The sequence below is a fragment of the Chiloscyllium plagiosum genome, unplaced genomic scaffold (assembly GCF_037043375.1).
Source record: "Chiloscyllium plagiosum isolate Xiang-an unplaced genomic scaffold, Cpla_swu_hap1 HiC_scaffold_8, whole genome shotgun sequence".
NCBI classification, from domain to species: Eukaryota; Metazoa; Chordata; class Chondrichthyes; order Orectolobiformes; family Hemiscylliidae; genus Chiloscyllium; species Chiloscyllium plagiosum.
Genome location: NW_028270146.1, coordinates 27800058 through 27822578, shown reverse-complemented (window position 1 = coordinate 27822578; position 22521 = coordinate 27800058). Strand labels below are relative to the sequence as shown.

General features: G+C 41.3%; 1 protein-coding gene across 4 annotated transcripts in view; it reads left to right on the top strand.

Moving 5' to 3' along the window:
* Window positions 1–2367: 2367 nt before the first annotated feature.
* Window positions 2368–22521, top strand: part of LOC122553958 (phospholipase B1, membrane-associated) — an 88521-nt gene continuing 68367 nt past the window's right edge. For 2 of the 4 annotated variants that reach the window (XM_087989473.1, XM_087989474.1), the window contains exons 1-3: window positions 2368–2487; window positions 10378–10442; window positions 16836–16926. In XM_087989473.1, the coding sequence (XP_087845599.1) occupies window positions 16896–16926 (31 nt within the window). In that variant the 5' untranslated portion in view covers window positions 2368–2487; window positions 10378–10442; window positions 16836–16895. Of the gene's footprint in view, window positions 2488–5271; window positions 5498–10173; window positions 10288–10377; window positions 10443–16835; window positions 16927–22521 lie in introns of those variants that run through there. The other 2 variants (XM_087989472.1, XM_043698462.2) reach the window with 2 other exon arrangements.

Here is a 22521-nt window from a genome sequence, read left to right as displayed (position 1 = left end):
CATTGACTGCATGGTTGCCCGCTGCTCTGTGATTTTAAAGTCCGTAGTTATCCGACCTATGAAGATGAGTAGCTGGGCTGTGTTACGTATGTTGCAGCTCTCAACCAAAGCCAAGGGAAAAAAAAAGTCAAAGTTGACCGCTCTGTACTGCAGTTAAAGCTCCAGATTTCTCGTGATGTCCCCAATCCTTGTCGTTACAGTGCGTCGGGAGAGGGGCACATTCTCAGATGCCTCCTTTTTCTCCGGGCATATTAGTTCTGCAGAGTCCAACAAGCACTCCTTAATAAACTCTCCATCCGAAAACGGTTTACTGTTTCTGGTGATTTTGTGGGACATGACATAACTTGTCCCACAAGCATCACTTTTAGCTGTTCACGCACACACATACACGTGCATGTGATCCATACGTAAATAAATAAAAACAACCTTTTCAAAACAAAAGCAACACAGTCGTGTTGCGTGCATGGTGTAAATACTTTTTCATTTGTGTTCTAATTTAAGATTGACCTCACGCGGGCCGGACAGGAGCGACCAAAGGGCCGGATATGGCCCGCGGGCCATAAAATGCCCAGGTCTGATTTAGAGTAGTGCAAGCAATTTTGGACTGCAGATCTCAGGAAGGATGCATTGGCCTTGGAGTGAGTCCAGAGAAGGTTCACAAGAGTCTTCTGAGGAATGAAAGGCACATTTGAGGACTCTGGGTCTACACTAGATGGAGTTTAGAAGGATGAGGGATGATCTAATTGAAGCTTACAGAACAGAGTGGATGCTGGGGAGATGTTTCCATTGGCAGGAGAGACTAGACCTGAGGGCATAGCCTTAAAATAAAGGGAAGGCACTTTAGAATGGAAATGAGGTGAAACTTTGTCACAGCGAGGTGAATCTATGAAATTCATTGCCACAAAAAAGGCTGTTGAGGCCAGCTCATTGAGTGTATTTAAGACAGATATAGATAGGTTTGTGATTGTCAAGGGGATCAAAGGTAATGAGAGAAAGTGGGAGAATGAGGTTGAGAAACTTATCAGCCATGATTGAATGGTGGAACAGACTTGATGAGCTGAATGGCCTAATTTCAGCTCTTATATCTTATGGTCTAAACAGAACTGTTGAGTTGGTGATCATATCCACCTCTAGAAGCTTCCTGGACAAAACTGATAGTAAAACCAAGAACTGTGGATGCTGGAGATCAGAAATTTAAAAAATTGCTTGAACAACTCAGTTAATTGAGTCTTCTGATGAAGAGTTGCCAAATTCAAAACATTAATTATCTCCCCAACAGATGCGACCAGATCTGCTGAGTTTATCCAGCAATTTTTGTTTCTTTTTTTGAAAGTATCATATTGAACTACTGAAGGCTTGGAGCAAGCATGAAGAAATTATTGTAGGTCCTAAATACAAACCTGAGGGGTCACAATCTTTGGAATGCATAAGCAAAGCAACAAATGTGGAAGGTCTGACCTTCTGCGTGCACCAAGAAAATGCTTAGCTTTCAGCCAGTTTTGCAAAGCATCAGCAGCAAAGGCTATTGATAGATGCAACGACAAACATCTGTGCACCAATCCAGGCAATACACGCGAAGTACTTCTATACCTATCCTGCAAGAGTTGTACACATTAAGTAATATTCATATCAGCATCTGACTCTGTACATGACTAAGACTGGGCAATTAATTCACATTGTCAGTGCTGTGGAAAATATTGATGTCATACTGTCCAAATTGGTTGCAAAAATTCAAAATCTGTCCTAAAACAGGAGGTTTTTCATTATTGCCTAAGATAGACATGGCAAATGGCAGACACAAATTACTTGTACAACGTTTTCACCATAAAGCATTTCACCAATTTCATGTACAGGAATGCACGTACAACCAATCCACCTGGACACCAAATTATCTCCATTGTAAACATTATTGAACCAGTATTTGCAGGAAAGTCAGCAGCCCGTGACAGTGAAAGTCTATGGAATCAGTCAGGCATGAGAAAAGCAATAGAAAGTGCAGCTGACTACTTGCAAAATACTTGTTGGATTGAAAAGGGAAGTGTGAAACACGTTCACGTTCCTCTTAATTAGTAGAGTTTTAATCTCTAAAATCTCTAACGAAAGTATGATCTCTGAGATGAGGCGTTTAGGATGCATCTCTGCTCAAACTCTCTAATGTAAATGACAGCTGAAATGAGAGAAGCAGCATAAACTACAAACTCTGTCATAAATCCAATGAGTAGGTTGCCCAGTTACAGGAATATCTGAAGCAAATTTGTGTAAAGGAGATTGGCACAGCAGAGACGGTTATGCAAACATTAGCTTGAGCTCAAAGCAATGCTGGGGAAGAGGACATATCTACAAAACTGGTGGAGGTGCTCCGCATACAAGAAAATCACCTAGCAGACCATCCTTTCAGGGATAAATGTCAGCATTGACGCTCGAGAGAAAGAACTTGAACAAGATGTAGTGAAAACCAAACAAAATGACACCAGGCAGCATCAGGAGGTGAAGAAGTCAATGTTTCAGGTGTAACCCTTCTTAAGGACTGCGGGGGGGGGGTGGGGGGAGGGGAGGTGTGAGGGGAGCCACAGATAAAGGGAGTCTGGGGTAGGGTTTTGGGTGGGGAGAGGGGTGGAGTAGTGAGGTACTGATAGGTATATACAGGTAGAGGGTACAGTCTAATTGGTCGATGGGAGGAAGGGCTGCTCAGAGGAAGGGAAGGGAGGGGAGGGGAGGGGCTGGAAAGGGAGTTGGGACATGGGAAGGGAGGTTATTTAATGTTGAGTCCTCTGGGCTGTAGGCTGCCCAACTGGAAGATGAGGTATTATTCCGCCAATTTGTGGTCAGATTTGCTGTGGCAATGGAAGAGACCGAGGATGGTCATGCGAGAAGGAGTGAGAAAGGGAATCGAAATGGCCAGTGACTGGGAGGTCAAACAATTATGAAATTTTGGGTGAAAACCAAAGTTACTGTTAATGCTGGAAATCAGAAGCAAAAAAGGTTCTGAGGAAGAGTCACTGGACCCAAAACATTAACTCTGCTTTCTCTCCACAGATGCTGCCAGACCTGCTGAGCTTTTCCAGCAATTTCTGTTTTTGTTTGTGACAAAATATTGGAACTGTGGGAGTTCAATAGCATCTCCAGACAAGATCACAATTATGGGATTTGGAAGCATCAGCAAATTACTTATATGTCATAGCAACTCAGGCTCCGTTGTTATTTCAAAGCAAGATACACATAAAATAGTCCTATCTCAATCTTTATGTATTCTTTGCTCACAATGTTGTGATACCCCCTGTCAGTTTCCCTGCTGTAGTCTTGCAAGCTGCATTCAGAAATCATTTGCTCTGATGTAATGTTCTCTTTATAACGTATTTGCCTACTGTTTTAAATAAATTAATCCGTGCAGTTAGTCAGTCCCCGATGAGCAACTGGACATTTGACCATCTCTTAATAAAATGACATTTCCAGATTAAAAAGAGATTTCTTCTTGCAATTTCTGATCCTAACTATTTTCAAGATGGATGTAGGCTTGCTCACTGATCTGGAAGGTTCATTTTCAGATGTTTCGTCACCACACTAGGTAACAACTCCAGTGAGCCTCTGGATGAAGCATTGCTGATGATTCCTGCTTTCTATTTATATGTTTGGGTTTCTTTGGGTTGATGATGTCATTTCCTATGGGTGATGTTATTTCCAGTTCTTTTTCTCACGGGGTGGTAAATGGAGCTCAAGTCAATGTGTTTGTTGATATCTATCAATGACATTACCTACACATCCATAATATCATTCATTGTATCCGTTGCTCCCGATGCGGTCTGCTGTACACTGGGGACATTGGACGCCTCCTAGCAGAGCGCTTTAGGGAACATCTCTGGGACACCCACACCAATCAACCACACTGCCCTGTGGCCCAACATTTCAACTCCCCCTCCCACTTAGCCGAGGACATGGAGGTCCTGGGCCTCCTTCACTGCCGCTCCCTCACCACCCGACGCCTGGAGGAAGAATGCCTCATCTTCCACCTCGGAACACTTCAACCCCAGGGCATCAATGTGGACTTCACCAGTTTCCTCATTTCCCCTTCCCCCACCTCATCCCAGCTCCAAACTTCCAGCTCAGCACTGCCCCCATAACCTGTCCTACTTGCCTATCTTCCTTTCCACCTATCCACTCCACCCTCCTCCCTGACCTATTACCTTCATCCCCTCCCCCACTCACCTATTGTACTCAATGCTACTTTCTCCCCACCTCCACCCTCCTCTCATTTATCCCTCCATCCTTCAGGCACTCTGCCTGTATTCCTGATGAAGGGCTTTTGCCCGAAACGTCGATTTTACTGCTCATCGGATGTTGCCTGAACTGCTGTGCTTTTCCAGCATCACTCTAATCTCAACCCTTTGTTGAACTGTGTTGATTTCCGTATGAGGAGTGGCTGACTGTGTTGAACTGCACCCATTGGAGTTTAGAAGAATGACAGGCGAAACGTACAAGGTTCTTAAGGGATTTGACAGGGTAGATCGGGAGAGACTGTTTTCCATTGTGAGAGAGTCTAGGACCGGAACGCATAAGCACAGAATAAGGAGTCACCATTTAAAACAGATAAGTGGGTATTATGTCTCTGAGGGTAGTCAATCTGTGGAATTCTTTATCGCAGAGAGCTGTTAATGCGAGGTTGTCAGTGAATCCAGGGCTGCGATAGCCAGATGTGTAATCAGCGGATGTGGAGATTATGCAGAAAACTGGAGTTGAGGCTTTTCAGATCAGTTCTTATCTAATTGTCTGGTGCTTTGACTTGGTGGGCTGAATGGCCTGCTTATGCTCCTACACCTTATGGTTCTGGTCCTTTGGTCTCTGTTGTCCTCCCAACTGAGTATTTTTTAATTCCTAATTCTTGGAGTTTTACTATCTCAATACTGTTCTCACTGGAGATGATTTGTTAATGGTGCTGAAAATCATGCCTTCAACAAACACACACATTCTCTTTTGTTCAAGTTATGACTGAAACCAGAGGAAATTTTCCCTCCTGTATTCAATTGACCCCAATTTTATTGTGAGTTCTTGATGGGAAGCTGTATCAAATGCTTCCTTGATATCAAGAACCTGCCTTCTCAGTATCACCAACTGTGGAAGCTTGCTGTGTGTAAATTGGTTGGTGTATCGTGACAGTTATTACATTTCAGGAGTACTTCATTGACTGCGTAGAATATCCTAGATGCTGTATAAATTCAAGGTTTACATTTTTCAGTATTATTGTTTTAGAGGGATTCTCTGCATTTCAAATTACAGGTATCTGGGATAATGCGTGTTTCGGGAGCGTGATTTGGCTGTAACATCACTGAAGAATTAGGGAACGGTATTTTCGAGAACGCTTACCTCTGTTCAAATGAGCGCGGTTCAAGCAGGGATCGGTTTGTGTGCTTCATTCTACGCACACATGATATCAGCGCTGGTCTTTGTGCCATCCTACACATGTACCAATGTTAGCTACCGACAGAGCAGCTTTCTGTGAGAGGTACTATACAGAGAGCAGCTTTCTTACATTTTTTTAAATGTTATGTGTTAAATTTACTTTTGTTGGTAAATATGATTTCAACCATCATTCAGGCTGTGCTAGACTTTGTGTTCGACCTTTGGGTGATTTTTGAGCGATTGTGAGGGATAACTTTTGATGGGCTGCCCCTAATCCCACTTTTCCTGTGGGTCCCATTATTTATATTAAGCGATTTTCTTTTAAGCAAGGTTACGCTAGAATGCAACTACGGCTTTATAGGAGAACTACCTGTACCATATTCCAAGAGAATGCACTAGGATAAAGTGAGGACCGCAGATGCTGGAGATCAGAGCTGAAAATGCATTGCTGGAAAAGCGCAGCAGGTCAGGCAGCATCCAAGGAACAGGAGAATCGATGTTTCGGGCACGAGATCATGCCCGAAACGTCGATTCTCCTGCTCCTTGGATGCTGCCTGACCTGCTGCGCTTTTCCAGCAACACATTTTCAGCTCCAAGAGAATGCAGCAAACTCTAAATCTTTTGGGCTTGTCATTTTTTCAATTCCAGTATCCAACATAATTTCATTGTAAATTTTTGCAGAGGTTCATAATCATTTCTAAATGAAGAATCATTCAAATCAAAAGTATTCAATTGTTTGCTGCACTTGTTGTCACATTTCAATGATGCTGGTGCAATAACTCCCTCTAGTGTTGAATAATGTATTAACAAGCTTATTTTGAATCAGGAAAGATTTGTTTAAAGCATTAAACAGAATTAAACTTAAGAACTTAAATGTGAAACACTTCGTTGCAACAATGAAAGTGTTATCTGAGTCATTCTTAGATTGCAGAATAGGACATTCAACTAGTTATACAAAAGCAAGTTGTCACAGAGTTGGATTTTAACACGGGGAGAGATGAGAGAGAAATGAAGGAATTCAGGGGCAGACTTCTGAGGACACGCATGCCAATGGCAGGGCAGGAATTGGTAGATACATGGTACAGTGGAGTCAGGAACAGAGTGCAGTGGGAATTTGCAGGCTGCATGTGTTTACCTAGGAGGTATCAGGCTGGGGAGTTGGGGATGGTTGTCAGGTCATATTTGTCAGGGGTCTGAGAGGGTGGAAGGGGTTGTGGGAAGTATGGTTGAGGCAGTGATCAATATTGAGTCATGGAGTCAGTTTAATTGTCACTCAGGAGTAAGCTTTTAATCTTTAAGTTTTCCTGGATAATGATTTAGCTGAAGTGAGTCAGATTCCTCCAAATCCCTTCAGTTTCGCAGACATTTTCAGTGGTTTCCAGATGCAAGCTAAAAAGCCCATTGGAAAAGTTAATTTTCTTGTCAATTCCCATGGAGTCAGCTGCTCCAGGGATTCCTCATGCTCCTGAGGTTCAGCTCCAGCCTCTCGTCATCAGAAGGTCCAGATCAATATTTCTACTAAGTTTGGAAAGTCCCTTATGAAGTATACCAAATTTCAGAACTGGTTACTCAATCATACTCAGATGAAACTAGGCAACATAGAATGTTTGATTATATTGAACTCAGCAAAACCAAGGACAGAGGGGTACAGATGTAGCTATATGGCCCTCAATTATCCTTAATGCGATGTTTCAGATACAAAATTTCTATCTTTTTCTACGATTTTTAGTTCTGGTGTAAGATTATTTTGTTTACCAAGGTCATTTTTAGCATGTTTACAATATATTTCTAACAAAGACAAGAAACCATCTCCAAAATATTGTTCTTTCTCATTATGAAATGCGTGAATTCAACTCCAGAACACTAACCACTGATAATATGAAGTAACCACCAAGCAGAAACAGATAATTGATTACACAGAATACCGTAATTGTATTGTATGGCCTAGCAATACTGTTGTTGGACTAGTATTACAGAAATCCAGGTAATGTACTGGGGATCCAATGTTAAAACCCCACTATGGCTGATGGTGGAATTTGAGTCCAATAAAAAATCTGGAATGAAAAATCTGACGATGACCACAACTCCATTCTCAATTGTTGTAAAAACTCAAGAGGCTCACTAATGCCCTCTAGTGAAGGAAGCTTTTCATCCTGGCCTGCTCTGGCCCACATGTGACTCCAGACCCACAACAATATGGTTGACTCTTAACCACCCTCTGAGATAGCTGAGGGTGGGAGATTATGCTTTAGGATATTCATGCAATCACCTCTGGAGTTTTGTGTGTATTATTTCTCTCCTTTGAGGAAGGATATAAGTATGTTGGAAGAAATTCAGAGAACGATAATTATTATCTAAAATGGGTGGATTGCCTTATGAGGAAAATTTGGGCAGGCTGGGCTTGTATCTTTTTTTTTAATGGATGGGATGAGGGTTAGGCCTGCATGAATTGCCATCCCTAATTGCCCAAAGAGCAGTTAAGAATCAACCACATATTTCTGTGCGTTTGGAGTCACATGTCGACCAGATGAGGAAAGGTGACAGTTTCCTTCCCTAAAGGACATTAGTGAAGCAAGTGGTGTTTTCCAGTAGATTTGTGGTCATCCTTAGAGTCTTAATTCCAGATTTTTATTTAATTCAAATTCCACCATCTGCCATGGTAGGATTCGAACCCATGTCCCCAAAAAAATTATTATCTGGGTTGCTGGATTAACGGGCCATCACCGTCCTTGCTGGTACTAGGTGAATTGATTGAAAAATATAAGATCCTGGCAAATCTTGGCAGGGTGCATGCGAGAAAGATATTTCTTTTGTAGAAGAGCCTAAAGTGAGCAGCCATTGTTTAAAAATAAGGGACAAGTATTTGAGGCAGAAATAAAGAGAAATTATTTTCTCTCAGAGGCTTGAGTCTCTGGAATTCTTTTCCTCAGAAGGAGGTGGAAGCAGAGTCCTTGGATGTTTTTAAGGCAGAGTAATTAGATTCTCATGAAGCAAGGGAGTGAAAGGTTATGAGGGTTGGCCAGAGAGTGAAGTATTCAGATCAGTTGTAATTGCAGTGAATAATACAGGAGATTCAAGAGGCTAAGTGGTCCACTCCTGCTCTAGTTCCTATGATGATACATATGTTTCTAAGTTTGTAGTTTACATGAGTTCAGCCCTTTCATTATCAAATGCATTTCACAGCTAGCCTTAATCCAAACATATTGATGTGTGTGACAACGCTATAGCTTTCAGAGGTTATTTTGGCTCTGGCTGTTTAAAAAAGAGAGGTTTTAAGGCAGAGGCACCTTGCAGCCTACCAGAGCAAACAGCTTGTCCTTTTTTTTAAGTTGGAGCAATAGAAGCAGCCTGAATGGGTGTGGCCAAGCTCTTACAGAACCAGGATTTTCAGCAGCAACAGTTGTTAGAATAGATTACTTACAGTGTGGAAACAGGCCCTTTGTTCCTACAAATCCACACCAACCCTCCGAAGAGCAACCCACACAGAACCATTCCCCTACACCTAACACTAGGGGCAATTTTAGCATGGCCAATTCATCTAACCTGCACATCTTTGGACTGTGGGAGGAAACCGGAGCACCTGGAGGAAACCCATGCAGACACGGGGAGAATGTGCAAACTCCACACCGACAATTGCCCGAGGTGGGAATTGAACCCGGGTCTCTGAGGCAGCAGTGCTAACCACTGTGCCACCGTGCTGCCCACAGTGTTGTTGGGGTCTCAGCAGGGTTGGAAGCTGCAGTATATGTCTTCTCACTGTGATACTCTCTCAGAATTTTCTCTTATGTTTTCTTCCTGGGCTGCTGGAGTTGGATGTGAGACCATCTGTTTTCTGAATTTGCCTTTTGCCAAGGGGTGTGTTTTATTGGATGTTTTGTGTGTTTTATCATATTGGAACAGTTAATTAGTCATATTACTATACTTATTATTCTGTTAAGTTATCTAGTAGAGTTAAGTTATTCTAATTCCTTATTTCTTTTGTTGTATTTTAACAACAGTGGATGTTCTTAAAATACAATGAAATGTGGTAGTTTGACCAATTGAATGGCACCTGGAAAGCAAGACCTTCCATTGACCTTTAAAATAAGAAATATTTGCTGAATATTTTGAGAAGGTTTAGTCTGGTCCATAACAAGGAGTAAAAGGGATTTATCCTGCAGAAATATGATCCAAGAGGGTCCTGGTCATTTCTCCATCACATGTTAAGCTTCAAACATCCAATAGAAGGAAGCTGAACATATGCTGTCCAGTTTAGCAAGTATGAAACTCAAGTTCACGACATGGAGGAACATTGGAGCACAAGTAGGCTATTCAGCCCCTTGAATCGGCTATACCATTTCAGATCATGGCTGATTTTCAAAAAAAAACTAAATTTTGTAAGGAAAGATATTTTGCAGCAGTGCTAATGATTTAAGTATATTCCTATCCTACAAGGTCTTGGTTACAGAATGAAACAATGAGTTTTTAAAAAAAATACTTTATTATTAGATTGATTTAAACTTCTGGACAAGTCTGGGCTAATTTCATATTTGTTAACTGCAGAGGAATCCTGGCACTCCACGAGTTAAACCATATGCATTTAATTAAATAACTGTTGCATCTCTATGTCACCGTCAGCAGATTGCTATCTTTATTCTCCTTTGAAAGTGCTAGAGCAGTGCGTCTGCCTGGTCCTGATATTAATCGGATTCACAACCAGTTGCATTCTCCTTTACCACCAGGCTAGTGCTGAGACCTTCCATGAAATAGGAGTGAGTAATCAGTTCCATCTGTTGTCACTTCCATAAGCTTTAAACAATTGCTGACTGCTGCTGACTTTCACTGCCATGTGAACTATGGAAAAGACAGCACTGCTCCTCTCCATCTATATATTGTTCGGTTCAAATGCACAAGGTATTCATCACCCACTGCTTCCCTTAGCACCTAGGATTGTGCTAACTATCTGCACATTATCAATTCACTCAATGTTGATTTTTATTACAGCTTCTCAGTGGTGGAACAGTTATGAAAATGGGATCAAAAATGATATTTCACTGTTTGGAGCCAGTGTAAGTATGATTTGCAATTCAGATATTAAATGTCAAATGGATTTAGCTTAAACATTAGCTGATGCGGCATTTAATTTTTATGGTGAATTATCCCATGAAGAACTTTTCGTAATTTGTATTGTGAGTTGCATAATGCTCAGCATTGTGTTTTCATTTGTGAAGCCTTCATTTTCACAATGTCTGCTCTGTCTTTCACTGCCTAATGGAGACTGGTAACAGCACGAGAATTAAATCTCACATTCAGTGGAGTGTTACACTGTTAGAAAGCAAGTTATCAGATCGGAACAACATATAAAGTGCGTTTTGCAGTGCCAGTGTAAATGTATTTGGAGCTCATTTAGGCTGTTATAACAGCTGAGAAAATGGAAACTTTTGTGACAGTATTGTTTTCAATGGATTACATATACCAAATTATAAAGCAATCTTGTTTTTTCAGCAACTGATTCTTTTGACCAGTACTTTCTGTAAAAATCAGGATATTGCAAAAGAATTGCATTTGTTTGCTATCATTTATTGACTTCAGTGATTACTATCAATTCTGGTGGGAAGGTTGAGACCCTGATGGGAGGAGAGCACTGGAAATTAAGCCTATAACTTGTCAATGTATAAATGACCAATGTAATTGCTAATACAGTTAATTTGCCTGACTTCGACCACCATCGATAAAAAGAACTCACACCACGTCTGATCGATAAACAAGGAAACAAAACTTATTTATTATAATGAATGTATCCTTCTGCAAGTGTCAAAATAGATAATTAGTTCCTAATATCCAAAATTAAACAAAACTTCTTTAAACCCAGCACATGTTTTAATTCTGAAATAAGACAGGCAAGACATAGCAGACAGGCAGTTCTGCAGAGACACCGCGGGTGGAAATTTTAATCCAAAAAATAATAAATTCTGTGGACCAAGAGTTAAAGCTATAAGAAAGGAATTATGTGACTTTCTCACATATCTTTTGATTTTTGGTGATGCTATCATATTGTTGTTGACCACAGAAGATCTCCAGTTCAATAATTGGTCAACCGGACTGAAGTTCTTTGTTACAGAGTCTCTGAGTGCTGTTTCCTTTCAACGTTCCAGGGGTCAGGGGATGTTTGTAGGTGAGACAGACAGACAGCTTAGTGCTTAGCATTGTTGCCTCACAGTGCCAGGGACCCTGGGTTTGATTCCCGCCTCAGGTTACTGTCTATGTGGAGTTTGCACTTTCTCCCCGAGTCTGCGTAGGTTTCCTCTGTGTGCTCTGGTTTCCTCCCATAATCCAAAGATCAGGTGAGTTGACCATGAGAAATTGCCCATTGTGTTAGATATATTAGTCAGAGGGAAATGGGTCTGGGATGAGTTACTCTTCAAAGGGTCAGTGTGGGCTTGTTGGGCCAAATGGCCTGTCTCCACACTGTAGGAAATCTAATCTTCTCTTGCAGACTTTCAGGGTATCTGAGTGCAATTGGCCCTCAGGTCTGTAACAAGCTGCAATGTTAAATCAATAGGATTAGGATCTGTTGGATGCATTCTGGCTACTCATCGATGTTGATCTTTTTGACCTATTACAGCTGGTCACCATCAGATCTTTCTGAATCTGCTAAACTTTGCTGTGACCAAACTAGATGAGATTGATGTTTCAGTTTTAAAGAAAAGTGCATTCTGTTTCAGAGTTGTAAAAGCTGTCAGGGGTCCACCCTGAGGATCTTTGGTATTCGGGACAGGCAATACCAAAGCATTAGCAGTCTGTCTTGGAATGGATAGAGTCAAGCAACTTGAATGTTGCTGGAGCTGCATTCATCCAGGCAAGTAGCTAGTGTTCCATCACATGCCTGACTGTGCCTTGTCGTTGGTGGACACACGTTAGGGAGTCATTAGTTAAATTATTTGCTGCAGATTTTTAAAGTTTCTAAACCCACAATCTCTATGGTTTAGAAGGACAAGGGCAGAAAATGCTTAGAAATGCCATGATTTGAAAGGCCCCCTCCAAGCCCACTCACAATCCTGACGTGGAAAGACATGATGGTTCATTCACTGCACTGGATCAAAAACCTGGAACTCCTTCCCCATAGCATTGTGGCTGTACCAAGTCTACAAGGACTGCAACAGTTCAAAAAGGCAATTCACCATTACCTGCTAAATGGTAATTGGGAAGGCTGTGTTTGCTGATGCCAACAGATGCATGCTCGGTGCTGCTTTGATGCTCATATGTACAGATTTCAGGTTGGGGCACATGGCCAGAATGGGGGAGAAGAGATTAAGATAGGGGTGAAGAGGAACAGGATGGGGCAGAGGGCAAAGAGATCAGGACAGACTGAGGGGGAAATGGGTGGAGACTAGAGAGGTGAGTATATGGGGGTGTGCAGGAGAGAGTGGGATGTATGGGATGGGAGTAGATATCAAGATGGGTTATTTTAATTAAATTCACTCATGCGACATGAACATTTCTGGCTGGCCAACATTTTATTGCCCATTCATTATTGCCCTTGAGAGTTCCCCTCAGAGGTAATGGGGGGGTTGAAGAGTTTGGGATCCGGAGGTTAGGTGGGGTCAACAATGAAAGCCCAGAAGCCAGAGGCACGGACATCGTGGCATGTAGAAAGTTGTGGAGAGCTTCTCCCAGCTCCTTGAGTCTCCCTCTTCTCCCACATTTCCCATGTACACTCTCCCCATCACTGAAACCCACTCCAAAATTGGACACCGACTTCCTTCCGCATGTATAGTAACGAATTTGTGCATTACATCGCATGTAAAGTCCTTGTGATGACATTAGGGCTTAGACCCATGCATTTCTCAATGATTCAGCATGGGTAATTGCCTGAAGGTCTTGATGTCAGCAAGTACGGCCAATTTGGCATGGGCAATAAATGCTGACCTAGCCATTGGTACCCACACCTAATGATTAAATCCAAGAAGTAAACCTGATTACCAACTCCACATAATGGTTAGAACTGTGGGGTAATGTTTGATTCACTTCAATTGAAGACCGTGGTGATACAAGTGTTCAATGTGGATTGTTTCAGTTCCCTCTAATCTCCATTCTCATTCTCACTTTCACTTTGGATTGAGGAAGTAATTTGGACTGTGGGAGAGTCTTTTTTTCTGATTTCCCTTCTGCAGCAAATGATCCGTGTGAGTCTGGCTTGGTTTCTCCGCAGTGCACCTGGAACCCAAGCGTTCTCATGAAGGGTCACTGGACTCAAAACTTAACTCAGTTTTTCTCTCAGCAGCTGCTGCCAGATTTGCGGTGTTTCTCCAGCATTTTCTGTTTTTGTTTCAGATTTCCAACATCCTCAGTTTTATGCATTTATTTTGAAGGGTTGAGATGTTTACTCAGCTCGGCACACTGTAACTTCCATTCAAAACTACGAGTGCACACTTGCAGGCTGCACAACTGTGCTTGGGGAAGTGACAATGTTTCAGTGGTCCCAAAATGTGCTGTCCTCTCTCAGGATGACAGCATTCATACTCAAGTCTAGTGCTCCCATAAAGGGATCTGCCATTCATTGAGCATATGGAATCATTTCCCACAATGTTGAAGCAGGCCATTTGGCCCATTAAGACCACACTGACTCTCTGAAGAGCATCCCTCCCAGACCCACCCTCCTACCTATTTTAGCATGGCTAATCCACCTAGCCTACACATCCCTGCGTACTATGGGTAATTTAGCATGACCAACCTGCACATTGTTGGCCATGGAAGGAAACCGGAGTGCGCGGAGAAAACCCATGCAGTCACAGGGACAATGTGAAAACTCTACACAGACAGTTGCCCAAGGCTGGAATTCAACCTGGGTCCCCGTCACTGTGCGGCAGCACTACTAAATACTGAGCCACCCTCCTGCCCTATCCTTACCTTATTAGACTTACCAAAATGCATCACCTCACATTTACCAGAATTAAATTCTGTCTGCCATTGCTCTGCCCAATTTACCAACTGATTCTATTGAGGGAGAATTGTTAGGTGCTCCTCCAGATGCTTCTTAAATAGAGTAGCTGCCTCCAATACCCTCTCAGATTGCACATTCCTTCTATCATTTGTTGAGCAAGAGGGATCACAGGATATGAGAGTCTAATGAGATGTTCACAGACGATTCATCTGTACTGCACATTGGCCAGTAGCATTCAATCCTTGCCGACTCTTCTTCATTTTTCTATGGTAGTCATTGAAACCAATGTTGTGGAAGACACATGCAAGTAATGGCATGGATTCAGTGAAACTTCACTGCTCACAGTACAAAGTAGTTCAAGGTTCAAAGGCATGCATTAATAAACAGTGTGCTTCATATTTGTCACACAAAATATATTTTCTCTTACCTTTATCTTCAACATATTAATTTTACAGGTAGTTAGAACAGAATCTGTATTGACAGGGATTAAAATGCTTCTACCCTGAGAAGCTTATTCAATTACGGAAGATTAGATTGAAATAACACCACAGAGGCTGCTATCTATCACCAAGTCACCTGTTATTTACACAAGAAGTATCCTTGACATTGATCGAGCTCCCTCAGAATGAACAGAACTTCTGACACTTCTGTTTATTTCTGTCAGCCAGGTCTCCCTGATTGGAGCAGATTAACTGCCCCAATCAGGGAACTCATACTCTATGAGGTCCATTGGCTGACCTCATTACAACCACTGCATAGATAGTCAGAGAGGTGCGACTTACTTTGCAATCAAATTGTCAACAGTGGCATTGCCTTATGCATATAGACTGGGCACAGCTTTACCGGGAGGAACCCCATTACTTTCAGGTCATACATATGTATTGTTTTAAATTTGCAAAGTTCTGTTGAATTTCCTTTGTTAATACTGATTTCTTTATAAATACAAAGACTTGACATCTTGCAAAAATTATTCACAGGAGAGAACATAGATAAATGCAGGTGTAACAAACACATAGGTACACAATTATCCGAACTGTTCGAAAAAGGCAAGTGAAATTTGACTTGTTTGTTGAAAAAGGCAACTGGAAGACAATATCCATGATTGAACACACAGAATTCAATTTAAAGTGGTATTGTAACTCAGTTTAGGCACAGCAATACTGCAGGTACAGTACTCTTCTCTCTGAGTGGTTACATAAATGATATTCTTGAAATCATTGTAACTACTGAACAGTATTTTTCACTCTCAAACTGTTTCTATTCAAAGATTAAATTCAAGGAACTCACTTTTGCTCTAATATTTGGGGGTTAATACAGGTGTCGAGAAGAGATTGCAGAATTCAGAAAACAAAAGGATAAACAACCTCAGGCCAATTCGCAAATATGAATATAAAATGCACGAATAAGCATAACATGAATGCAAATGGAACTTTGGCATTTATTGCAAAAAGAATAGAGTATGAAAATTGGAAAGTGTTGCTGCAACTGTACAAGATATCAGTGACACTACACCTGGAGTATTGAATACAATTTTGGTCCCCTTACTTGAGGAGGGATGTAATTGCATTGGATGCAGTTCAAAGAAGTTTCGCTAGATTTTTTTCCAGAGGTGAGGGATTGGACATACAAAGAGAGATTGAGCAGTTTAGGCCTATACTCTTTCGAGTTGAGAAGAATGAGAGGAGATCAAATTGAGGTTTATAAAATACTAAAGGGGAATGACATAGTAAATGTAGAAAGGATTTTTTCTCATGTGGGGCAATCTAGAAAGAAAGGTCATGCTTTTAGGAGTGTCAATGGCAGCCATGATGTGGATGTGCCAGTGGACTGGGGTGGACATGGTGGACATGAAATCAGATGCTTTTGGACTGCTGCTCCTTTATCAGGTGAAGTGGAGGGAAGCACATAGACACAGAATTTTTATGCAGAGAAATGATGGTAAGATCATTTCAGGTAATTAAGAGTATCTTCACTCACAGCGTTTGACACTTTTGATCACCTGCAAAGACTTGCCAAATAAAGCTGTTGGACTATAACCTGGTATCGTGTGACTTCTGACCATGGTTTTAGGAGACAGAGTAGCTGATTTAAAAGAGACATGAGGATGAATTACTTCTTTCAAAGTGCTGTGAATCTATGGAATTCACTATCTCAGATGGATACTGAGACATTGAGTAAATTGAAGGAGGAGATAGGTTTTTAATTTGTAATAAGTTGAAGGGTAATGGAGAGTGGGCAGCAAGGTTGAGGTTGGGATGAGATCAGTCATAATTGTATCACATGTCAGAGTAGGCCCGAGGGGCTTATTTGTTAACTGCTGCTCCAGTTCTTGTGTTCTGAACTTAAACACCCTGTGTGTTCTTATTTGATCCAGCAGATAATCCATAACCTGTGCAAATCCAAAATTAACACATTCTAAATCCCAGGTCTGCCAGACTTTGTACATCAGATCTGTATTTTTTAATCATTTGGAAGTTATTCTGAAGATTCAATCCTATTTACATTGTGTATTTTTCAGGGATTTCACCGGAATATCAAGCAAACTAAGGATCAACACTCTCCATTTATTTGTCCTGATATGGAACCCTCAGAAATAGAACCTATGTCAGGTAAACTGAAATATAAGGAGAAAGTGAGGATTGCAGATGCTGGAGATCAGAGCTGAAAAATGTGTTGCTGGAAAAGCGCAGCAGGTCAGGCAGCATCCAAGGAGTAGGAGAGTCGACGTTTTGGGCTTATGCCCGAAACTGAAATCTAAGTTTTATTTAACAGGTTCAGATAAAAACACAGTTTGTCATGATGCAAGTTAAGACCATGACATCGATAAGGCATTTGAAAGCAGCAAATTGGCTTGGTAACACATAAATGTTTATGTGCTTGCATAGTGTGCTAAAAGAAGGTACACAGCCAGTACTTCAGTCTGGGAATACATTTGCTCGAAGTGTGTGGGAGGTAATTTCAGTTGAGGCATTCAAGTGGCATTGGACAGTTATTCAAATAAAAAAAGTACAGAATTCTGCGGAAAATTCACAAAGTTAAAGTGCTCACAGAGACAATGCAGACATGATGGGTAGCTTGGCTGCCTTCTGTCCATAACAATTCTGTGGAAAGTTTCAGTGCCAGATGTTATGGACCACGCCAGACCACTCAAAACATTCTTGAGCAGATAACCCAGACCATAACTTTGCAATTTGTTTCAGTAAGCGTACAGTGAAAATTACCCAGAGTAAGTTAGCTAGGTTGACTACAAGATTTTAAAAAAGACAGAAATTTATTGACAAAATTACACAATGAAACACCAAGAGCAGAATAAAGAACTCCCACAGAACTCAATCTATCCAAACTAGACTTAATTATGCTGTTCTGAATATACACAACAATCCCAATAAGCAAACCCCCTTAAACAACAGTTAAAAAATGCAATAGATGCCTACAGGTTGAAATTAGAAGGGCAGAAAGAGAGAGAGAGTTTTTTAGCAACCTGTTTCCATTCAGCTCACTGTTGAACTCCTAATTAGTTCTGGACTGAACTGCTCAACTAGAGAGCTGACCACTCCCCTTTCATTATACCAGTCACTTCCAAAACATGACCACTTTGGTCTGAGGTCTCATCTGTTTACATATAAACAAAATGGCCTCTCAATACCCTTTCATTTCTGTACCAAACCAGTCTAATCGGAACTGGGAGAGTTTTATGACCCCTCTGAAAAAAGTCAAGGACCCAGTGTCCTTGAGAAAAGGAACAGCTTTTAGAAAAAAGGGACCAGCTTTATGACACCTCTCCTTTTAAATGAAAAATGAACCATCAATACCAAAAACAAACTGGCTAGTAGTCTAAAACACAGATATATACCATACTAACTATAAACATGCAGACGTGCACAACCATATGTGAATTCAGGCCCTGGCACACCCGCCACTGAACACCGTCGTATCTCATTCGAATCTCGATAACTCATCAACAACCACGTTTTTGCAAACTGCCACCTGCACAATTGTCAAATTGAATGGCTGCAACAACAAGCTCCATCTAAACAATCTGGCATTTATATCCCTAAATTGTTCCACAAATGTTAACGGGTTGTGATCAATGTATACGATTGTCTCAGATGCATTGCTTGTAATACACACACAGAAATGGTGTAATGCCAACACCAAGCTTAAAGTCTCTTTCTCCACCTTTGAATATTTCTGTTGATGAACGTTCAACCTCCTCAGAAAAATACCCGATGGATCTTTCTATTCCTTTGTCATCCTCGTGCAGGAGCACCACACTGACACCCACATCACTGGCATCGATAGTCACCTTGAAAGGCTTCGCGTAATCTGGTGTGGCTAACACTGGGGCACTGGTTAACACCGTGTTTTGACTGTCAAATGCCTTTTGATAGTTTGCTGTTCACGGAAACTTCTTGCCCTTTTTTAACAATTCGGTGAGTGTAACAGCCACACTGTTAAAGTTCGGCACAAACTTTCGGTAAAATCCACTCAATCCCAAGAACCATAGTACTGCTTTTCTCATCGATGGTGTGGGAAATTCCCTAATTGCTTTCATTTTCACATCCCGGTGGGGCCATTTGTCTATGTCCAATAACATGGCCCAGGAATGTGACTTTGGCTTCGGCAAATACACTTTTAGCCAGGTTTACCACCAAGCCTGTCTTCTGAAGACGTTTGAACAAGACTGATAAATGTTGTAAGTGCTCCTTCCATGAATGACTAAAAATCACTAGGTCATCAATATACACCACACAGTTGGGTAATCTGGCAATGACCTTATTAGTCAGTCTCTGAAATATTGCCAGATTGTTTTTCATAGCAAATGGCATGACTTTGAACTGATTATAATCCATTTGGCTTTACGAAAGCCGAAGTTGCCTTTGCTCTCTCTGACAGAGGTATTTGCCAGTAGCCTCTGAGTAAGTCCAACTTAGAAATATAAGTTGCTTGCCCCACTTTTTCAATACAGTTCTCTAATCTTGAAATTGGATATGCATCAGTCTTTGTAACGGCGTTGACTTTGCGATAATCCACACTTTACTGCTGGGTACCATCTGGCTTTGGCACCATGACTATGGTGAGATCCAGTCACTGTAACTCCCTTTGATAATGCCATCTTGGAGCATGCACTCGATCTCCTTCTGAACCTGTGCCAACTTTAGAGGGTTATACCTATAAGGATGTTGCTTAATCAGAACAGCATTTCCTATATCTACATCATGCACAATTAAGTTAGTACTTCCCAGTTTATTTCCGCATACCTTCCCATGTGATAGTAATAACTCTTTCAGGTCATTTCAATTTTCTTGTGGAAGGTAACTCAATAATTTATCCCAATTTTTGACAATGTTTTCATTGTCCAACTTGATTTGAGGAATGTCCAATTCAAAATCCTCTGAACCTGGTTCTTCCTTCAGTGCTGTGATCATTAACACCTTCTCCTCTTGTTTTCCTTCCCTATCAAAATACCTTTTGAGCACATTCACATGGCAGACTCTATGAGATTTCTTCCTGTCTGGAGTCCTTATCAAGTGGTTCACCTCATTCATTTTTCTCTCAATTTGTTAAGGTCAACTAAACCTTGCTTTTAAAGGCTCACCTGTTACTGCAAGTAACACCAATATCTTATCCCCAATTGCAAAATTGTGGATTTGTGATTTCTTATCCACTTTGAGGTGGCATGGTGACTCAGTGGTTTACACTGCTGCCTCATAGCGCTAGGGACCTGGGTTCAGTTCCCGCTCTCAGGCGACTGGCTGTGTGGAGTTTGCACATTCTCCCCGCGTCTGCGTGGTTTCCTCCGGGTGCTCCCATAATCCAAAGATGTGCAGGTCAGGTAAATTGGTCATGTTAAAATGCCCATAGTTTTAGGTGCATTGGTCTGGGGTAAATATAGGGTAGGGCAATGGGTCTGGGTGGGTTACTCTGTGGAGGGTCGGTGTGGACTTGTTGGGCCAAATGGCCTGTTTCCCTACTGTAGGGAATCTAATCTAATCTTCCTGTTTCATTGTATGCTGTGATACTTATAAATGCCAGCCAACTCTCCAGCTTTATTTAATCGTTCTCTAAAATGTGACACATAGTCCAAATAGGTGGTCTCTGAAATCTAACTTATTAATTTCTCCTTAATCAATTTTAATGGTGCTGTTATTTCTTGCCCAAAAATTAATTCAAGTGGACTGAATTTGGTTGATTCATTTGGTGCACCTCTGGCCGCGAAAAGTACAATCAGAACTCCCTTATCCCAATCATCTGGATAATCCTGACCGTAAGTCCTCAACATAGTCTTTAGTGTTTGATGCCATCTCTCTAGCGCTCCCTGCAATTCTTAATGGTACGCAGTAGATTTAAATTTCTTTATTCCCAAGTTATCTATAACCTTCTTGAATAGTTTGGATGTGAAGTTTGATCCTTGATCTGACTGGATCTCTATTGGTAGTCCGTATCTCGCAAAAGATTTAAATAATTCTTCTACAACCCCTTTTGCTGTGATGTTGCGTAATGGGATTGTCTCTGGAAATCTAGTTGACATATCCATTGTTATTAATAAATGCTTATTCCCACTTTTTGTTTGAGGTAGGGAACCTATACAATCAATCAAGATTCTTGTGAAAGGTTCCTCAAATGCTTGTATAGGCATTAAAGGTGCAGGTTTTATTACTGCCTGTGGTTTTCCAATTAGCTGACATAATGAGCTTGTACCAGAAGTGTATAGACAACGTTTCAGGAATCTAAGGAGGGACCCTGGTCAAACCTATATTGAGTTCGAAAGGCAAAATTCAACTACATCCTTGTTTAGTTCAGGCCAGTAAAAATGTCTTTATGTTTTAGCCAGTGTTTTCCTCACCTCTAAATGACTTCTAAATGGTAGCTCATGTGCCACTCACAGCACCTCCTTTCTATATCCTACTGGCAAAACAATTTGGTGAATTTCTGCTCATTTCTCATCTGCTTGAATGTGTGATGGTCTCCATTTCCTCAGTAAGATACCATTTATTTAGTAATAACACACAGGCATGCATTCACTCTCCTTCTCTGTAAATGCCTTTTGATATAACTGTTTTAACTCCTCATCTTTTTGCTGTAACTCAATAAGCCTAGCAGAGCTAAAGATACTTGCATGTTTACCTGGTTGCTCCTGCTCTGTCCCACTTATCTGATCAAAAAAGGTCTCGGATAAAACTATGTCAGCTTCCTTATCTGTGCCTTTTGATTTCTCCTGCTTCACCTTGTGCCTCTGTGATCTTGTGACCACACAATCTGGGAAAATTCCTGAATAGGCATCCTTCATTTCTTCAGTTGCCTGCATCTCTACTGCTTTTCAACTAGAGTAGGCAGCACGCCTACTGGTGAATCAGCAATATTATTTGCAAGACGATTGTATTCCTGGACCTGAGAGTTTGTCCAGTACTCTTACCACATTGTCTCCAATCTTCTCTGGACTCTCTAGCCTCACTTTACATAATTGACTACTTTTTTGTCTCACCATGATTTCCTGTTACCAGTACCTTTTCTGGCAATAGACCTTCAGGAGTACATGTCTCCTCATCCTTCAGCATCACAGATTGAGATGCTCCTGTGTCCCTTAATATTGTAACCTCTTTAACTACTACTCCTGGCCTGTGAATAAACTTGTGAATGAACTTTACCCTTGCATGTATATTTTTTAAGCAGGTCTGGCACTTCCTCCTTAACCAACTTCTGATCATCTTGTACACTCTGAGGCAGTTATCTAACTTTCCTTGTGCTTTTTGTTAGTAGTCCAACAAAACTCCTAGGCTTGTCTGGTTTTCTGATATCTGGCTTTCTCCTAGCCCACCAACGTTGATTTCGTGTGGCCTACTTTATAACAATGAAAACACTGGAGCTTTTTAACTTCTTTGTCCCCCTCAAGGGTTTCTTTTTTACCCTGTGGTAAGTTATCCTTATGATCAGCGAGTCGTAAGTTCATGGAATGCCCTGCCAGCAGCAGTGGTGGACTCTCCCTCTTTATGGGCATTTAAGCGGGCATTGGATAGGTATATGGAGGATAGTGGGTTAGTATAGGTTAGGTGGGCTTGGATCGGCGCAACATCGAGGGCCAAAGGGCCTGTACTGCGCTGTATTCTTCTATGTTCTATGTTCTATGTTCTATCTTCACTGAGATCTACCTTTCCCTTTCCACATGAGGATTTCTCTTTGCCCCAGTTTCTATCCCTCATGGA